The sequence below is a fragment of the Alexandromys fortis genome, unplaced genomic scaffold (assembly GCF_014885135.2).
Source record: "Alexandromys fortis isolate MF-2015 unplaced genomic scaffold, M_Fortis_MF-2015_v1.1 scaffold_230, whole genome shotgun sequence".
Classification (NCBI taxonomy): domain Eukaryota; kingdom Metazoa; phylum Chordata; class Mammalia; order Rodentia; family Cricetidae; genus Alexandromys; species Alexandromys fortis.
This window is the reverse complement of record NW_026068206.1, coordinates 1257276-1276887: the sequence shown is the minus strand read 5'-3', so window position 1 is coordinate 1276887 and position 19612 is coordinate 1257276. Positions and strand designations below refer to the sequence as shown.

Here is a 19612-nt window from a genome sequence, read left to right as displayed (position 1 = left end):
CAAGAACAAGCAATTGATGTCCCTTCAGAGATACCAACAGCCTTGCCTCTAAAATGGTTGACTGAGAAACCAATATGGACAAAGCAATGGCCTTTAGCTGAGGAAAAGTTACAGGCTTTAGAACAGCTGGTACAAGAGCAATTAGATGCTGGACATATAGAAGAATCTACCAGCCCTTGGAATTCTGTATTTGTGGTTAAGAAAAAATCAGGTAAATGGAGAATGGTGACAGATCTCAGAGCTATCAACAAGGTTATTCAACCTATGGGCCCTCTGCAATCTGGAATCCCTTTGCCCTCTTTATTACCAAAAGGATGGCCTCTCATAGTTATTGATTTAAAGGATTGTTTTTTCACTATACCTTTACGAAAAGAAGATAGAGAAAAATTTGCCTTCACAGTGCCTACTTATAATAATTCTCAACCTTTGAGGAGGTACCATTGGGCCGTCCTCCCCCAGGGTATGTTAAATAGCCCCTGCTTGTGCCAATATTTTGTGAATCAACCATTGCAAATGATCCGCAAGAAATTTCCCAAATTGATAATATATCATTACATGGACGGCATTTTGTTATCTGATTCAAACATGGGTACCTTGAACAGACTGTTTGAAGAAATAAAGATACTTTTACCTAAATGGGGATTGCAAATTGCTCCTGAAAAGATTCAGAAGGGAGATTCTGTTAATTATTTAGGTTATAAAATAGGTTTGCAAAAAATTAAGACACAAAAGGCAAAAATTAGGAGAGATCGCCTATGGACTTTTAATGACTTTCAAAGACTGTTAGGAGACATTTCCAGTCTACGACCAGCTATTGGGATAACAACTGATCTAATAATTCATTAGAACAAAACCTTGGATGGTGATAAAGATTCAAATAGTCCCAGAGAATTAACAGCTGAAGCAGAAAAAGAACTGACAATGATTGAAGAGAAATTACAACAGGCACATGTGGACAGGGTGAATCCAGAGCTCGATTGTATTCTCGTCATATTACCATCAAAAATTTCTCCTACAGGAATTTTAATGCAGAGAGATGATATTATCTTGGAATGGATCTTTTTACCACATAAACCAAGTAAGAAACTGAAAACTTATGTGGAAAAAGTCTCTGAGTTAATTTTAAAAGGCAAGCTGAGACTTTGTCAACTAGCAGGCATAGACCCAGCAGAAATTATAGTACCTTTCACTGCTGATCAACTAAAGAAATTATGGGAAGATAATGAACCATGGCAAAGAGATTGTGCTAATTTTTTGGGAGACATTAATAACAACTATTCAAAAAGCAAGAGCCTTAACTTCATAAAGAGAACTTCTTGGATCTTTCCTTGAATCGTCCGTGATGCTCCAATAACTGGAGCCCGTACATTCTATACTGATGCCAATAAATCAGAGAAGGCAAGTTACAAATCAGAAGACTTGGGTAAGGTGGAACAAAGTCCTTATGATTCTTCAGAAGGCAGAATTATACGCCATTCTTATGGTGCTAAGGGATTTTAGAGAACCTATTAATATAGTTACTGATTCACAATACGCAGAAAGAGTTATTTTACATATTGAAACTGCTGAATTTATACCTGATGATACAGAACTAACCTCATTGTTTATCCAGGTTCAAGATTTGACCAGGAATAGGCTTTGCCCTATTTACATAACACACATCCGACCCCATACGGGTCTGCCAGGTCCTCTAGCACAAGGTAATGCAGAAATTGATCAATTATTGATTGGTAGTGTGCTGCAAGCCTCTGAATTTCATAAAAAACATCATGCCAATAGCAAAGGTTTGAAGAAAGAGTTTTCTATTACATGGCAATAAGCTAAGGAGATTGTAAAGAAATGCTCTACTTGCTCTTTCTATAACCAAACGCCACTGCCTGCAGGGGCTAATCCAAAGGGCACCCATAGGAATGAAATCTGGCAGATGGATGTGTTCCACTTTGCAGAATTTGGCAAATTGAAGTATGTTCATCACACCATTGACACTTTTTCAGGTTTTCAGTGGGCAACTGCTTTAAATTCAGAAAAAGTTGATTCAGTAATCACTCATTTATTAGAAGTCATGGCTATCATTGGTATACCTACACAAATAAAGACGGATAATGGTCCTGCTTATGTCTCTAGGAAAATGAAACGGTTTTTTGATTATTACAATATCAACCATGTTATAGGTATACCATACAATCTTACAAGTCAAACAGTCATAGAAAGATCAAATCAAATTATAAAGGATATGTTGAACAAATAGAAAGGGGTAGAAAACACCCCCAGAAATAGGTTACACAATGCTTTGTTAATCTTGATTTTTCCCAATGCTAATGAGAAGGGAACAATGGCTGCAGAAAGACATTGGATAATGGAAAAGTCTACTGAACTAAAACAACCGGTTTATTTCAAGGATGTGCTGACCTCTCAATGGAAGCCAGGAGATGTGCTGCGTTGGGGAAGGGGTTTTGCTCTTGTCTCCACAGGTGAGGAAAAATTTTGGATACCGTCAAAATTAATAAAGGTTCAGTTTGAAGAAGAGAAGCCACGTGGAAAATATAAATAACAATTCATTCACAAGGATGGCGAGCATACTGATGGTAAGAAATACAGATAGGTTGGGGGCAGGGTTCTTATCTCCACAGGAAAATACTCATCTTCAAAGAATTTAAGGGACACTGAATATTTGATTACTGATGGATGGACATATTCTGTAAGTATCAAATATATATATGTTTTCTTAAACATTTCTTTATAAATATGTAGAGCTGGTTTTGGAGTTGGACTATGGCTCAGTCCCTCTTCAACCCAAACCTGTTGATAAGAGATACTTCAGAGTTTCATTCTCAGGTCAGGAGCCATGCAATGGGACAGAATAAAAATCATTATATACTTGATAAACTTTTTTTGCCTTTCCTCACATCTCTGTCTTTCTTTATATGTCAGTATATGTCTTTGTTGTTAATGTTTAAACTTCCAATAACAAGCAACAGATTTTCCTACAGTAATCTTTGAAGTTTCCAGGATGAAGATGGGGCCCCACAACATCAACTCAATCTGGTTTTTATGACGTCATGAATTTTTTTTAAGCGCTAATATTAGACCTGTTTTTTAGTACCAACTGCATGAGACAATTTCGAATGGTGCACATTTTTGACAACACTCTGGCTGGACCTTCTCAAAACGCTATGAGACTAGATATAATTTTCTTAGGTCAAAGGTTAATTTGGGAATTTTACCATCATTTGCTTTCATAGGAGCCCCTAAGGAGAACGTTGCCCCCATGTCAGCTAGAAGCAATCTTAGAGGACAACGTCCCCTCTCCCAAGAGAGTTTGCCCTCAGGGTTAGGGACATCTTTTATTGGTTGGTTTAGGGTTGAGGGGATGGGGAGATATTTTATGGAATTAGGGGTTCAAAAAAAGGGGGATTAACTGGTTTGATGGGATGATTGGTATTTGTGAATTACTATTTTTAGAAAATTGTATTGGTACTGTTTCCTGTATATTGATATATTGAATATTGAATGTGAGTGTTCCTACCTCTATTTTTGTATAAGAGTAGGCTTATAACTTTGTCTATATTGTATTGATACATTTACCATATTACAAAGTACATTTCTACCTCTGATACTATTTACATAATATAACACTGTTTACATTTGATATGTAATGACATTGTTTACAGTTGAAGATCACTGTCTTCATACATTGCACAGTTGTTTATTCTTTTTGTCTTCAAGTTAGATAGTTATTGAGAATTATATGTTTGTCATGTTTATTTTAAGGTTAATAAGGTATTCTAGATACATAGAGATTATATTTAGTATAGATAGTATAATCTTCAGCCTCTTTAAGAGCTGTAGAAAATGGCCTTTAATCTAACCTAGAATTCTGTGCCAAGACACAATTACTCCTGGCAACACCACTCTACTCCCGAGAGAATGTTGAGCACCAAAGACATTCCACTGGGAGCTTGTCTTCTTGGCAGAACTGGCCTTTGGGTTAAGAAAAGCCCATACCTCAACTTTTGACAAAGATACAGAATATCCCTAAGTGGATGAAACAGGATTGTCTTATCCTACCAAGACAGGGTAGGATAGTTCTAAGAAAGTTCCTTGCCTTTAATAATGGTATGTCAGTTATGTTAGGCTTTAGCCAAAGTTGGTTGACAACATTGCAAAAGAGACTTTGGGTGATTGCCCAGGTAGTCAGTTGTCTCTATCAATTGTTGCACATTTTGGATATCTCTCGTTTGTTAAGTAATATTTATTCCCTTCTTAGATCTTTGACGGAGTTGAAGATTATATAATTGTAGTTACTCTACATTATTTAGACTCCTTGAGATAGAATGTCTAGCAAAACTTTTGTTCTCAATATTGTTTGTTATATTTATTACTTGTTATAGTTGTATTTGGTTTAGTTCTGTCTTATTTAGACAAAAGGGGGAAATGTAGGGTGAAGCCCAGCCTTAGGGGGCGTGTCTGCCTCGGGTGAATGTTTACCTATAAATCTGCCGGGGCCTGCTTCCTGTTCTCCAAGGGAACTGTGGTACTGTAAGTCTAATTTCCCCCATTAAAGCTGTGTATATATTTTACAATCTGTTTGCATTCATTTACGCCATTACAGTATGTGACTATGATCAGAGCACATTTCATGAATGTATGCAAACGTTATAATAAAATCTGTTCCTTTGTATAATTAATACATAATAAAATCAATCTCCTATTCAAATGATGGAAAATATTGGTGAATGAAATGGGGAACTGTGTGTATGTGTGTGTGTGAGAGAGAGAATGTGTGATGTATATGTGTGTCAGGAGCACATGAGCTCTCCTGTGAGGGTGATGTGTTGAGGTCAGAGGCTGACATTGCGATGTACTCCTCAGTAGGACCTTATTTTCTGAGACAGTGTCTTCCACTGGTCCTGGGGGCTCTGGGTTTCAGCTAGAATGGCTTGCCAACAGACCCCAAGGGTCCATCTGTCTCAGCTTCTTATCACTGAGACTGCAGGAGTGAGGTGTTTTCAAATGGGTGCTGGGGATCCTAATTCAAGTTCTCATCTTACACAAGCACTTTATGCAAAGAACCCTATCCCAAGCCCTGGGGAACTTTTATACATGTGATCAAAATATCAAACTCTGTAGCTTTCCTGGTCTACCAAAGAAAGTCATATTACAGTTTACTTTAATAATTTTAAATTTCTCTGATTCCACTTTGGAGTTCTTTGTATTAGAGATTATTAAGTGTTATTTTTATATTAGGATTATTTTTGAAATTGAACTATCAATCTTTATACCTCATGGATCCTTTGTGGGACCAAACTTTAAAAATCACTTTTCTCTATTTCTCAAACAAAACTTTTACTTAGTCAGTGTTTAATAAACACACTTGTAGCTAATGAAATGTGCTTGTCATGAGCTGGTATTAATTACTGCCATTGTTGAAGAGACATGTACACACCAATCCCCCTCATACACACATATGAGTATGAGTACAATCTGACTGACTTCTTATGTGAAATGCAGGAAATTCATATACCATGACAAAAGCACAGAAAGTTCCAAGAGATCTCACCAACCTCAAATTAAATCTGCCCAAGAATTGCTCACAAAATTATAAGATGCATTAAAAAAATTCTTAAATAAATTTAAAAAACCTAGAATTGTCTGTGCATGTATGTTATAAACATTATTTTATTTCGCACACACAACATTATCATTCTAGTGGAGAAAAGAGGTGGAAGGTTAAGAGTGGAACAGATATCTCAAAGCCGGTAAAAGGAAAAACTGGGACTCTGCTTGATGAGTACCACGTATGTGCTTGTGGAACATCTGTCCTCTCTACTGTCATGAGAAGATAGAGTGTGACTGTCGACCTCTGTAGAAAACACAGATAGTCATTACAGTCAGTAGTGCACATTATAATACAAAACATTTTCTAAGTTATGCTAAGTATATGGAAGTCACTACATAGAAGTTTGATCCTACTTTCCTCCACTTCACCATGTGATGCATTTCAATCACTTTTACTTTTCTGTTTATCTCACAAAATCATCATGCATTGATGGTATCCCAATGTTCAAAGTTTACAGTTCTGTGAGATTTTCAAAAGTTCTATTCTAGCTTTTGTCTGCTAGGTCTCTGGCCAGCATAGGGCCCTGATCCTGTACCAGGAGATCCAACGGAGGGGTGGGTGTGTTCCGGATTGGTGGCAGAAGCCCCATTCTGCCCCAGAAACGGAGCACAGACATTCCTCAACCCCCTTATCGTTCTGGTCATTCTGCAGGGGCTTCTCTCCCCAGCTACTGCCTCTCTCTTCCTATCCCATGCCAGCTTCTGCACAGGTGCCCCATCCCTTCTCCGGGGACAAAAGACCCCCCTCCCCAGCTAAACCTGTATTTGGGCCAGGACATGGTGGTGAGTGCAACAGGGCAGGAGTTCCTTTGTTTCACTAAGCTTGCAGGCACCAAACTAGGCCTTTTGTCTGCAAGGTCCCTGGACAACAAGGGGTCCTGATCCTGTACCAGAAGATCTACCTGAGAGCATTTGAAGGAAGAGATGGGCACGTGCCAAGGCAAGAATTCCTCCAACAATCTGAAAAACAACATGGTAACACCAGAACCTAGCAAACATACAACAGGAAGACCTGAACACCCTAATCCAGAAGAAGTAGAAAAAACTGACATTATGAAAGTGATAGACTTCCTTAAACATGATATGAAAAACTCCCTTAACAAAATGGATGAGAAGAATAACAAAAGTTTGAAGATATGAGTAAATCCATAAAAGATACCCTAGGAAACCAACAAAAAACAATCAAAGAGACAATGGAAACAGTTAAAGACTTGAAAACTGAAATGGAGTTAATAAAGAAAACACAAACCGAGCACAGGCTGGATATGAAAAATCTAGGTAAATGAACAGAGACTACAGAAACAACTATAACCAACAGAATACAAGAGATAGAAGAAAGCATCTCAGCTGCAGAAGACACCATAGACAAAATAAACGCACTGATCAAAGAAAATAGCAAATCCAACAAATTCTCATCACAAAACATTCAGGAAATCTGGGACAAAATAAAAAGATCAAACCTAAGAATAATAGGGATAGAAGAAGGAGAAGAATTACAGCTCAAAGGTCCAGAAAATACATTCAACAAAATTATAGAAAAACTTACCCAACCTAAAGAAAGGTATTCCTATGAAGGTTCAAGAAGCATACAGAACACCTAATAGACTGGATCAAAACAAAAAACATCCCCTCACCATATAATAATCAAAACACAAAAGATACAGAATAAAGAAAGAATATTAAGAGCTGCAAAGGAAAAAGGTCAAGTAACTTATAATGGTAAACCAATCAGACTTACATCTGACTTCTCTATGGAAACCATGAAAGCCAGAAGGTCTTGGATAGATGTGCTGCAGAACTAAGAGACCATGGATGCAAGCCCAGACCGCTATACTCAGCCAAGCTTTCATTCACCATCAATGGAGAAAACAAAATATTCCAGGATAAAAACGAATTTAAACATTAGGTAGCCACAAATCTTGCCTTACAGAAAGTAATAGAAGGAAAATCACAAACCAAGGAATCCAACAATGCCCACAATAACTCAGAAATCTAGCGACCCTTCAACAGCACAACTCAAAGAAGGGAAACACATAAACTCTACCACCAAAAAAAGGAAAAAATAATAACTGGAGTTAACAACCACTGGTCATTAATATCACTTAATATCAATGGACTCAATTCACCTATAAAAAGGCACAGGCTAAGAGATTGGATACGAAAACAGGATCCAACATTCTGATGTTCACAAGAAACACACGTCAACCAAAAAGACAGGCACCTACTCAGAGTAAAGGGTTGGGAAAAGGTTTTTCAAGCAAATGGACCTAAGAAACAAGCGGGTGTAGCCATTCTAATTTCTAAAGAAATTGACTTCAAACTTAAATCAATCAGAAAAGATGGAGAGGGGCATTTTATACTCATAACAGGAACAATTCATCAGGATGAAGTCTCAATCCTGAATATCCATGCCCCTAATATAAAAGCACCCACTTATGTGAAAGAGACATTACTAGAACTCAAGGCAGACATAAAACCCCACACACTAATAGTAGGAGACTGCAACACTCCTCTCTCACTAATGGACAGGTCAATCAGACAGAAACCTAACAGAGAAATAAGAGAATTAATGGAGGTAATGAATCAAATGGACTTAAACAGACATCTATAGAACAGAACATTCCACCCAAATAGGAAAGAATATACCTTCTTCTCAGCATCTCATGGAACCTTCTTGAAAATTGACCATATACTTGGTAACTAAGCAAATTTCCACAGATAAAAAAAAATATTAGTAACTCGGATTACCATTGAACAAAGTTAGAATTTAACAATAATTCAACCCACAGAAAGCCTACAAATTCTTGGAAGTTGAACAGTCAACTACTGAACCACCCTTGGATCAGGGAAGAAATAAAGAAAGAAATTAAAGTCTTCCTTGAATTCAATGAAAATGAAGACACAACATACCCAAACTATGAAAGCAGTGCTAAGAGGAAAGTTCATAGCTCTAAGTGTCCACATTAAAAAAACGGAGAAAGCCCACATTGGAGACTTAACAGTACAGCTGAAAGCTCTAGAAAAAAAAAAAAGCAGACTCACCCACAAGGAGTAGAAGACTGGAAATAATCTAATTGAGGGCTGAAATCAACAAAATGGAAACACTTAGAAAGCAAGCCAAAGAATCAATGAAACAAAGAGCTGATTCTTTGAGAACGTCAACAAAATTGACAAACTTTTATCCAAACTAATCAAAAGCCAGAGAGAGAACATACAAATTAACAAGATCAGAAATGAAAAGGGGGACAAAACAACAGACACTGAGGAAATTCAGAGAATCATTAGATCTTACTACAAAAGCTTATGTGCCACAAAGTTGGAAAATGTAAAAGAAATGGACTGGTTTTTAGATAAGTACCATTTACCAAAATTAAATCAAGACCAGATGAACAATTGAAATACTTGTGAGGAAATAGAAGCGGTTATAAAAAAAAAACCTACCAATCAAAAGAAGCCCAGGACCTGATGGTTTTAATGCAGAATTTTATCAGAACTCCCCAGAAGAGCTGATACCTATACTCCTAATGTGTTTCACATAATAGAATCAGAAGAGTTACTGTCAAACTCCTTTTATGAAGCTACAGTTACCCTGATTCCAAAACCACACAAAGACCCAACCAAGAAAGAGAATTATAGACCAATCTTATTCATTAACATCAATGCAAAAATTCTCAATAAAATTCTGGCAAACAGGATCTAAGAACACATTAAAAAAATTATCCATTACAATCAAGTAGGCTTCATCCCTGTGATGCAGGGCTAGTTCAACATATGAAAATCTATCAATGTAATCCATCATATAAATAAAGAAAAAAAAAACATCATATAAAGAAAGAAAAAAAACATATGATCATTTCATTAGATGCGGAAAAAGCATTTGACAAAATTCAACACTCCTTTATGATAAAGGTTTTGGAGAGGTTAGGGATACAAGGATCATACCTAAATACAATAAAATCAATATATAGCAAACCAACAGCTAATATCAAATTAAATGGAGAAAAACTCAAAGCCATTCCACTAAAATCAGGAACAAGACAAGATTTTCCACTCTCACCATATCTCTTCAAGATAGTGCTTGAAGTTCTAGCTATAGGAGATCAAGGGGATTCGAATTGGAAAGGAAGAATTTAAACTTTTGTTATTTGAAGATGATATGATAGTATACATTAGTGACCCCTACCTCTACCAAAACCTCTACCAAAGAACTTCTACAGCTGATAAATAACTTCAGTGATGTGGTAGGATACAAGATCAACTCAAAAAAAAAAAAAAAAAATCAGTAGCCCTCCTATACACAAAGGATAGAGAAGCAGAGAGGGAATCCAGAGAAACTTCACCTTTTACGATAGCCACAAACAGCATAAAGTATCTTGGGGTAACTCTAACCAAGGAAGTGAAAGATCTATTTGACTAGAAATTTAAGGCATTGAAGAAAGAAATTGAAGAGGACACCAGAAAATGGAAGGATCTCCCATGCTTTTGGATGTGTAGGATCAACATAGAAAAAATCTATTACCATTATTCTCTGAAAGAAACATAACAATAAAATAACTCGTAGTAGCATCCTGATATACCCATATATCGGCATATACTTCAACCCTTATCTGAGAATCTTTTTATTGAAGTAGATGGTTAGTAAGAGACCCACAACTAGAAAATGCACAGAAAGTGAGGGACTTTGAAACACTCAGTCCTAAATGGGAGGTCTTCATCAAATCCTTCTCTGTAAGGCTAAGGGATCTATGTAGAAGAGAAGACAGGGTAGACGTCAGAAGTGATGCATGACTCCTAGGAAACAGTGTCATTCAGATATAATACGAACGATGTACATATGAACTCACATAGACTTTGGGAGCACAAAGAGACCTGCATATATTCAAGCTAGACAAAAATTCCAGCACTAAGAAGGGGAAGTGGATTCTAAGTTCCACCCCTAACTAAGAAGCTATCTGCAATTAATACCTTATAGGAAAGGGGAATAAGTTTTCTCCAATAGAGTCTAACTGGGTTTAGCAACCTCACTCAAGGGCAGGCACTATGCCCAAGAGTAGCTGGTCAATACAAAACGGACTTTATTTTTCTTTTTATATCATTTGAGATTTTTTTGTCTTATTAGTTATTTTTTTTTTTTTTGATTTACCGTGTTTTTTGTTGTTGTTGTTGTTAAAAGGAGAGAAAGAATAGAAGTTGGATGGGCAGGGATGTGGGGTTTATTTGTAAGGAGCCAGGGAAGGGAAAAAACATATGATTTCTTAAAATTAAAATGTATAATGTTTCATTACACATAGACTCCATAATCCAATGTATTTGTAACGTATCAACAGCATTTGACATTTACTATATACAACAATAATTTGTTGTTCATAGACAGACTATTACATGCTTCATAAACATTCTGGAGCTCAAAAACTGGGAGAGAAACTTTGCCAACTCTTTATCTGGCAGACAATTAATATGCAGAATATAAAGAACTCAAATCCCAGAGTTGGGCTTTGCACCTAGACAGTGTTTTCAAAAGAAGAAAAAAATGACTAAGAAATATCTCAGAAAATGTTCACTGTCCATAGCAATTAGAAAAATGCAAATCAAAACATCTTTGAGATTTTTGTCTCACCATGGTATGAATAGCAAAGATCAAGAGAGCAACTGAAAACATATGAAGAAGGGATGCAGGAAAAAGAAACTCTTGTTCACTGCTGGTGGGATTGGAAAGCGGTGCAGCCGCTGTGCAAATCAATATGTAGATGCCCCAAAAGGCTATAAATAAAATCACGTGATCCACCAATAACACTTCTTTACCTATGTCTACAGGATGCTACATACTACACTGGAGATACTTGCTTAACCAAGTTCATTGCTGTTTCTATTCTAGAAAATGCAAAAAAACCTAAATGTCCTTCAACTGAGAATAAAAGTGTGGTACATATACACTATGAAATACTATTCAAACGAAAAGAAAAATGAAAGCATGAACTTTGCATATAAATGGATGGAACTAGGAAAGATTATATTGAGTGAGTTAACACAGAAAGACAAATGTCACATTTTCCCTCTGTATATTTCTTGAAATATAACAAAGGAAAAAAGAGTCAAATGTGATGATTATGTAAAATGTTTCTACATCTCAGTGATCTAGAAATAAATATCCCAGAGGGTTAATTGAATTATGTATTGTTTTAGTTTGGACGTGAAGTGTTTGCCAAAGTTCTGTGTATTCAACACTTGCTTCCTAGGCGGTGGTGCTGCTTTTCTATGTTTCTAGAAACTTGAACTTGCACCTACCTAAAGGAAGTGAAGCAGAGAAGGGAAACCCACTTCACCCTAGGGCACTGGGTAAACGTTAGCACTGAAAAAAATATCACTATTAGGATTAATGACAGGTTCTATTATTTCATGCTGTTATCACTCTTGATGTTCATTTTATGCAAATAGGCAAAGAAATTGTCTGTGTTAAATTCAACAATGAACACTTAAAGGCTGAAGTTGTGCCTTAGTTCTAGATCACCTGAAATACATGAGGCTGTATGTTCATTTCCTAGTATGATAAAAGGGGGAGAGGCAAATTTTTTAAAGAGAAAGGTATATCCATATTCATTGCTTCTATTCATTCTATTGTAAGAAGTAGCAGCTAGAACAATCTAGACAAGGTAATAAAAGGTGTCCACATTGGAAAAAAAGTGACTGCTTGCACATGACAGAACTTTCTGTAAAGACCTTTACCAACATTAAATAATACATTGTACAATGTATAAATTACCAAAACAGTATATTATCTAATATGCATTTCAGTCTTACAGATCAGTAAAAAGTATTAACGGGAGAATTTAGAGAGAGAGAAATAGTCCTGTGCTTACATGTGCCTTTCATGCATGTCATCGTTGAAGAGCATAACTCAATGACCCGAACAGCAAAACTTCCTGGTTCTTCTGCTGGCACTGTCATAATGGAGACCTGAAGATCAGAACAAGTAACAGAAAAAAACTGTTAGGTCTTTTTATTTTTCTATCTTTAGAGTGCTAACTTCACAATTCCCAAATACTCTTTGAGATTTGAAAACATTTTGCTTATAATGTTTTCATTATAATTTAGGAGTAAACTGTAAATCATGCAACACAGGCCTCACTATCCAATTTCCTCATTATTATTCATGTTTATATTGTTCTCATCAACTGAATATTTCAAATCTTTAATACCAATTCCATCCATCACACATCACATACTAGTCAAAGGAAAGCAATTATAATATTACTGTTAAAATATAAGCACTCTCTTCCTTGAAATCAGATTATAATAATAAGTGGTCTAGTATTGATATGTTATATAGGTCATATTTTCAAAGCTTTACATGACTATTGGATCAACGTTTCTCTATAGAGCTGAAGTTTCAGTGTTATTCTTCAGCCAAATCTACAATCTGAAGAAACTATATCCTCTTAAAGGAAATGCTAGTGAAAGAGAAAGCTCCATTTTCCCTTTTCCCTGCATGTGCTGTGCTTGCATTCTGACAAGAAATGCAAAGAGGAAGCAACTAGAACACATTAAAAAAAAATAGGAATTTGATGGAGGAAGGTCACTGGTGAATAAAGAAACTGCCTTGTCCCATTTGACCATTTGATAGGCCAGCCCTTAGGTGGGTGGAGTAAACAGAACAGAATGCTGGGAGGAAGAGGAAGTGAGGTAAGACGCCTCAGACAGACGCCATTTCCTCTCCTCTCTGGGGCAGACGTGATGAAGCTCCGACCAGGATGGACATAGGCTAGAATCTTCTTGGTAAGCGCACCTCGTGGTGCTACACACATTAATAGAAATGGGCCAAGCAGTGTTTATATGAATACAGTTTGTGTGTCATTATTTTGGGGCATAAGCTAGCCAAGCGGCCGGGAGCTGGATGGCAGGAAGCGGGCTCCTTCAACAGAAATTGAGCTTGATAGCAATGACTACCCTATTTGCCATCTATTTGGGGGTTTATGATGTTTCAAAAACAGTTCTCCATGTTCCTCTTAACTCCCTTTGCTGCTATTAAGGATAGAAAATATATTTTAGCATCAGAGAGCAAGAAACCAAAATACTGAACACCATGAAATAATGAAATGATGAGGACTAAAAATATGACCATAATTGAAAATGTTCCTTCAATGACTCTACTAACATGGAAAAATTTCTTTTGGTTCTTGCAATTCTCATAATTTATTACTGAGATATAATCAGTATTGTCCTACTAGTGCACCTCCATCACCTGAACTCTGAGACGTTGACTCTTTAAGTATTTCAGAGATTTTAAATTCCCTCTTTAACAAGAAGTTCCTAACTCTCTAACATCACCAGGGAATGTGCGTGAACTGTCCACCTGTTTATTTCCCTACCCTCTAATCTTTTTAGTTCTACTTGCAATTAAAAATGAAGATCTAAAGAGAGGTGGGAAGAGAGGCAGGGAAAGAACAAGGGAAGAAGAGGCTGAAGGAAAAATAAAGGACTGTAACTCTGTCTGCCATGTGAAGGAGGGATCTGAGAAGACAGGTGTGAAACAGGGTGACAAGTTAGAAGGCAGAGACTGCAGAAAAGGAAGGAATGGAGACAACTTTTATGAAGAACAGGACAAGACCCAAAGGTTGAGAAATGTCAGAGAGAAGGACATCTGTGTAGCTAGAGAAATGTCAGATCTGTTCTCGGAGGCAGTGAGCACTAGAAGAAAAGCAGAGTGAGGGCAGAAGCTAGTGAGTTCTGCTTTAAGTGCCTATCTCTTGATAATCACAGTCAAACTTCGCCATGGGGACCTGGAACCCCATGCCTTCAAGAGGCGGCCTTCAGCATTGACATGGAGTTGAGACTATGGACTTGCATACATGCCATGGTGGTTTGAGTATGCAGGGAGGATAATACAGTTGGATGAAGGGGAAATGTTTGATATTTAAGAACAGGAGAAAAAGAAAAATGAGCTTCAAGGAGGCAGAGAACAAGTCAGTGTTATGAGGAGGGCACAGGACTTGGAAGTCAAAGGTGTTCAAGAGATAGGGAAAAAAAAAACTTGTCAAAAGCTACCAGGAAAGGCCTAGTGGAAAATAATAAAAAAATGTCCTGACCCTAAATATCATGGTTTTTACTGCATTCAGTAACAGAAATTGTGGTAGATGTGTATGGACAGGAGCAAGGTTGCGGTTTAGAAATGACTAGGAGTTCAGGAACTGGAAGTAGCAAGTATAGTGTATAGAACACACTATTAAAAAGAAGGGAGAGGCTGGGTACTCAGGAGAGATAGAGACAGAGTCAAGAGACTGGGCTGTTTTATTTGTTTTTAATGTTAAACTTTCAGTTACTGTGTCTGTATGTGTGCATGCAAGATTGATTTTAGGTAATTATTCATGCATAGATCAAAGGCACCTGTGAGGGAGGTTGCCCATGAACAAGGAAGACATAGACTCCTTAATCACCCTTGAGATGGTGTACATATATTGTGAATGGTCGGGTAGAAATTCGAATTCTTTTGTGCAAGGCAGGTATTTTATTTTACCCAGAGAAACAAGAAGATGAACAGAGTGAGTTAGAAAGTGAAGACTGTTACTAGACATTGGGGTGAATGAAGAAGCGATCAAAAGCAAGTAGAGGGATTTGTACATGAACAGCATCCAGCTGCATGAGGCTGATGCCACAACTATGTGGTAAGGTCAGTCTGCTTGGTTGTGTAACTTTCTCAAGTGGCCCTTGGTGAGGAGAACCCTAAGAGAGACATACATGGATCCCCTGTGGAAGGGGAAACAGACAATATATCCTGAGAAGATTAGGAGTGGGTAGGGGAAGCAAAGTGGAGGGGGAGGGGATCAGGGAGTGGGGCAGAACATGAGGTAACAGGATGTTCATGAAAGGGGAAGGACAGAGAGGGAGAGAAAGGAAAGAGCTATCTTGATTGAGGGAGCCATTAAGGGGCTAGAAAGAAACATGGAACTAGGGAAATTCCTAGGATTCCATAAGGATGACCTGAGCTAAGACTGGAAGTAACATTGGAGAGGATGCCTAAACTGGTTTTCCCGTTATCAGACTGATCACTACCTTAATTGTTATCATAGAACCTTCATCCAGCAACTGATGAAAACAGATACAAAGATCCGCAGCGAAGCACTGGGCCGAGCTACCTGAGACCAGTCCAATAGAGGGAGAGGTGACAGTATGAGCAAAGGGGTCAAGACCATGATGGGGATACCCACAGAAATAGCTGACCTGAGTTAGTGGGAGCTCACTGACTCAAGACTGATTTGGGGGGAAACCTACATAGGACCAAACTAGGCCCACTAAATGTAGGGGACAGTTGTGAGGCTTGGCCAGTTTGTGGCACCAATGGCAGTGGGACCAGGATTTATCCCTAGTACTTAAACTGGCATCTAGGAAAACATTCTCTTTGGAGGGATGCCTTGCTCAGCCTAGATATAGCGGGGGAGGGCCTTGGTCCTGCCTCAAAGTGATTTGTCAGACTTTGTTGACTCCCTGTGGGAAGCCTTATCTTTTCTGAGGAGTGGATGGGGGGTGGGGGATGGGGTAGGATGGGAGGAGGGGAGGAAGTGGGAATGGGGACAGCTATGTAGAATGAGAAAAGATTGCATTAAAAAAAATCACTTTAAAAAAAAAAAGAGAGAGAAATGGATACAATTAATAGCCAGAAACAGGAAAGAGATTTTCCTTTGTGGTCCTATGGAAAGCCCTGGAGGAAGAGGGCAGAAGAGAAATGATAAAAGTCTGAAGAAATAGAGGGGCAGTTCTATGAACTGACAGAATGAGAAGAAATGATTAAAAGAGATAGGAAGACTGACTGGGGCATACTCATGATCATGTAAGTCTATAATCTTCAGATTTGACTGGACCATTGACACTGCTCAAGAAAATGCACACAGAACAAGGAATGCCATAAAGTGATTATCATACATCTTTCTTTCAGGTCTGAGTTGTTTGTAAGTCTCATATTCGGGAGAAGACTTCGCTTTGTAATTTAAAGAATGGAACATCAACTCCCAAACTTAAAAAAAAAAAATAGTTCTATTTTCACCTTCTGATTTTAACATGCCTCACATTTCTAAGGGCAATGGTTAGTCTGGTTTCTCTCTGACTTTTGGATGGACTTCAACTTATCAGTTACATTCTTTCTTGCCTGGGTATCTCAACTCCTCTGCTGACTCCATTCAAATAGCTAAAATCCTTAAGAACCCTTGAAAAGAAAGCCCTCCTCTTCCATAGCCCTCTTCAGAGGCCAATTCCCATCTTATACTTTCCAGTTCAGCTTCTTCAAAGAACTGCCTCTCTGCTCTCCTCATGGTTCTGCCTCTCTGCCACTCTCCAATGTATTCACTAAGCTTACAGTTGGTTTAATGGGAAATCCAGACACATCAGCCAACAATGCCAGACCAATGTGATGAGTGAAACATTAATTGCTATATAATTTCCTTAAACTATACCATGCCAATCCTTGTCGCACTTAACTCCACTTCCTATTTGTCTGTTTCTGTGCCCCTAGGCTATGTGGTATTTGAAAGCAGACATGCTATCACAGTTATCAATCTCTCCTAGGAGGCCACTACTCTCTGGCTGCGGAGGAAAAGGCACTTGTTTGACAACTATTAAATGAAAGTTCAGTTTTAGAGATTTTGGGCTACTGTTACTAATACTATATTATAAACTGAAAACCTGGTTAAAATGGATTTTTACTATTCTTCCCATAAAAATTTTCTGTAAAGATAGATGTGTTAGTTTATTGTAGTAATAAGATCACCATGTATATATATTTCTCTTAAACAAACACATCTTTTATTCTAAAAAAGAAAAAAAGAGGACTGAATCACCTGTTGATCTGACTCTGTTTTTAGTACAGATCCATCTGTTATCAGGACTGCCCGGGATATCTGCCTGCAATGCACAAAAGAGGAAAGCTGTGATTCACATTCTATGGGTAAGTTTCATTTATTGTTATGTAACCAGCAGAAGGCATGCTTCAAAGATTTAAGTAAGAATAAAAGTGTCAAAACCCAGTCAAGTTCTGCTTTAATCTTTTCTTGGCTCAAGAAAGAAGGATGCATGACCTACAGACAAACTGCAGCTGATGCAAAGGAGAAGCAACTTTGCTAGGCTCCCCTCAAAACGGAACCAAGTAAGGAAGAAGGATAAGAAATCAAGTGATACCTTCGGTTCGCTATACCTCTGCATGCTACTTGACAACAGAATAATGAGAAGAGTCAACACAACTACACAGCCAGAAATGCTTCCTTCTTTCGTGTAGTGGGTGGAGGGCACCTTACCTGTACTGTACACGGGAACATGTGTTCTCAGAAAGGTAACTGTCTTCAATAATGAAATGTTTAGAAATTATTCTTTGACCAAATTGATCTATCATTGCTTTACATCTATAAAGAAGAGAAGCATAGAAGAAAAGATTATATTAACGATTAAGCAACTGACAAAATGAAATCATGAACTGATGATTTTGAATTTGAAACCTTGTGAAACTTTAAAACATTGCCAACTACTCTGCGTTTTCTGAGAATGAACTGGAGATATATTCTGGCTGTTATCCTCATATCCTTTAAACTATAAATGCACGGAAAATGTTTCTTAAATATTTCGTTTATTGTCATTAGTCTGTAAGTGTGAGGCCAGCAAAGTATTATTGCAAAATTCCAAGCTTTCCTCACATTTAGAAACACAGAAGTCATTCCTTTGTTTAGAAAAAAAAAATCAGTTTTCTTTTTTTCCACCTTTAACAGTTCTAAGAGGGAAAGGAAAGCTGATTAAATAAATATCTTGTATCATTCACAGCCTGCAAAGGCCACTGAAGGCTTTTTTATTTTTCTGTTAAATGTTGCTTTCTCTTTTGTGCAAGAATAGCTATCTTCACACGTTTGATAATGTTTTAAACAGAAAAAAAAAAGGATAGAGCCTCTTTTAATATCTGTTTCCACTTTACTTCAAAGGATAATCATGGAAAGATTTCTTTCAAGTGCTGTTTCCAAATAAGGAAAACACTTATGCAGGGACATTATCAGGTCTCTGTCATCTGATATGTGTTGGGACAATGAATCATATAGAACCCTCCATTGACCTTCTTTCAATGTGTCTAGATAAAAGGATGAAAATTAGAATCCATCTCCGTGCATGCTACAAGTTATAAATGTACTTTATAGGGCTCATTATCCAAACTAATGGACTAAGAGCGACATCCTTGAAACGGACTTACCAGCATTGACAAAGCCACTATGCAATATTTCAGGAACTATATGCAAATGACTATGTTTGCTATATCTTTTTATTATGGAAATATCAATTTGCTTTTGTCACAGCTTCTTTTGGTACAAGAATTTTTTTTATTAGAAATACACTTGTATGCTGGTCCTCACACTTATATCATATTTAACACATTCTGCTATAAATTAAAGCATCCTCCATTGCTCTAAACAAGTCAAATAAAGAATTGCTTATAGGTATATATAAAAATAAAATGACCAGCATCCAAGACCAATGCAAAAAGGAAATAAGTTTGTATTCTGCTGATATTGTTGAATAAATGGCATACCACTGCTGTCAAATTAGGATATGTATAGTGATGTTATGTAATACTTATAAATAATTAAGCATATTGTAACATAAATCTGTTGTATGAATATTTAAATGACTTCCAAATCTTGCCTATACTTCAATTCTCTTTCATTTCCTTAAACTAAGAGCTCACATTATGTATAAAGTATTTCATTAAATTAGTACAAAAGACTTACTTACAACAAATACTGGCCAAGGTAACTTTTAAAAAGTAGAAAGATAAGTTTGTTTTTTAACCTCCTGCTTTGAAGCATTCATAAAAAATTTAAAGATCCAAGTACTTGAAGGAGTGGAGAAGAGACATCTGCTGAATTGTCATGATATAATGATTATAATAATTGTTCTACAACCACTGGCAAACATGCTTCACTTTTAACTAAGAAGCTTCAGAAATTGAAGAAGGAATAATACAGGAAGGCAA

The 19612-nt window shown here is 37.2% G+C and overlaps 1 protein-coding gene across 1 annotated transcript in view; it reads right to left on the bottom strand.

The window, feature by feature from the left end:
- Chm (CHM Rab escort protein) overlaps window positions 1-19612 on the bottom strand; it is a 170023-nt gene that overhangs the window by 15735 nt on the left and 134676 nt on the right. The window contains exons 10-12 of the mRNA XM_050130219.1: window positions 17898-18002; window positions 17445-17508; window positions 12477-12573 (exon numbers count right to left, since the gene is read on the bottom strand). Of these exons, the coding sequence (XP_049986176.1) occupies window positions 12477-12573; window positions 17445-17508; window positions 17898-18002 (266 nt within the window). The remainder of the gene's footprint in view (window positions 1-12476; window positions 12574-17444; window positions 17509-17897; window positions 18003-19612) is intronic.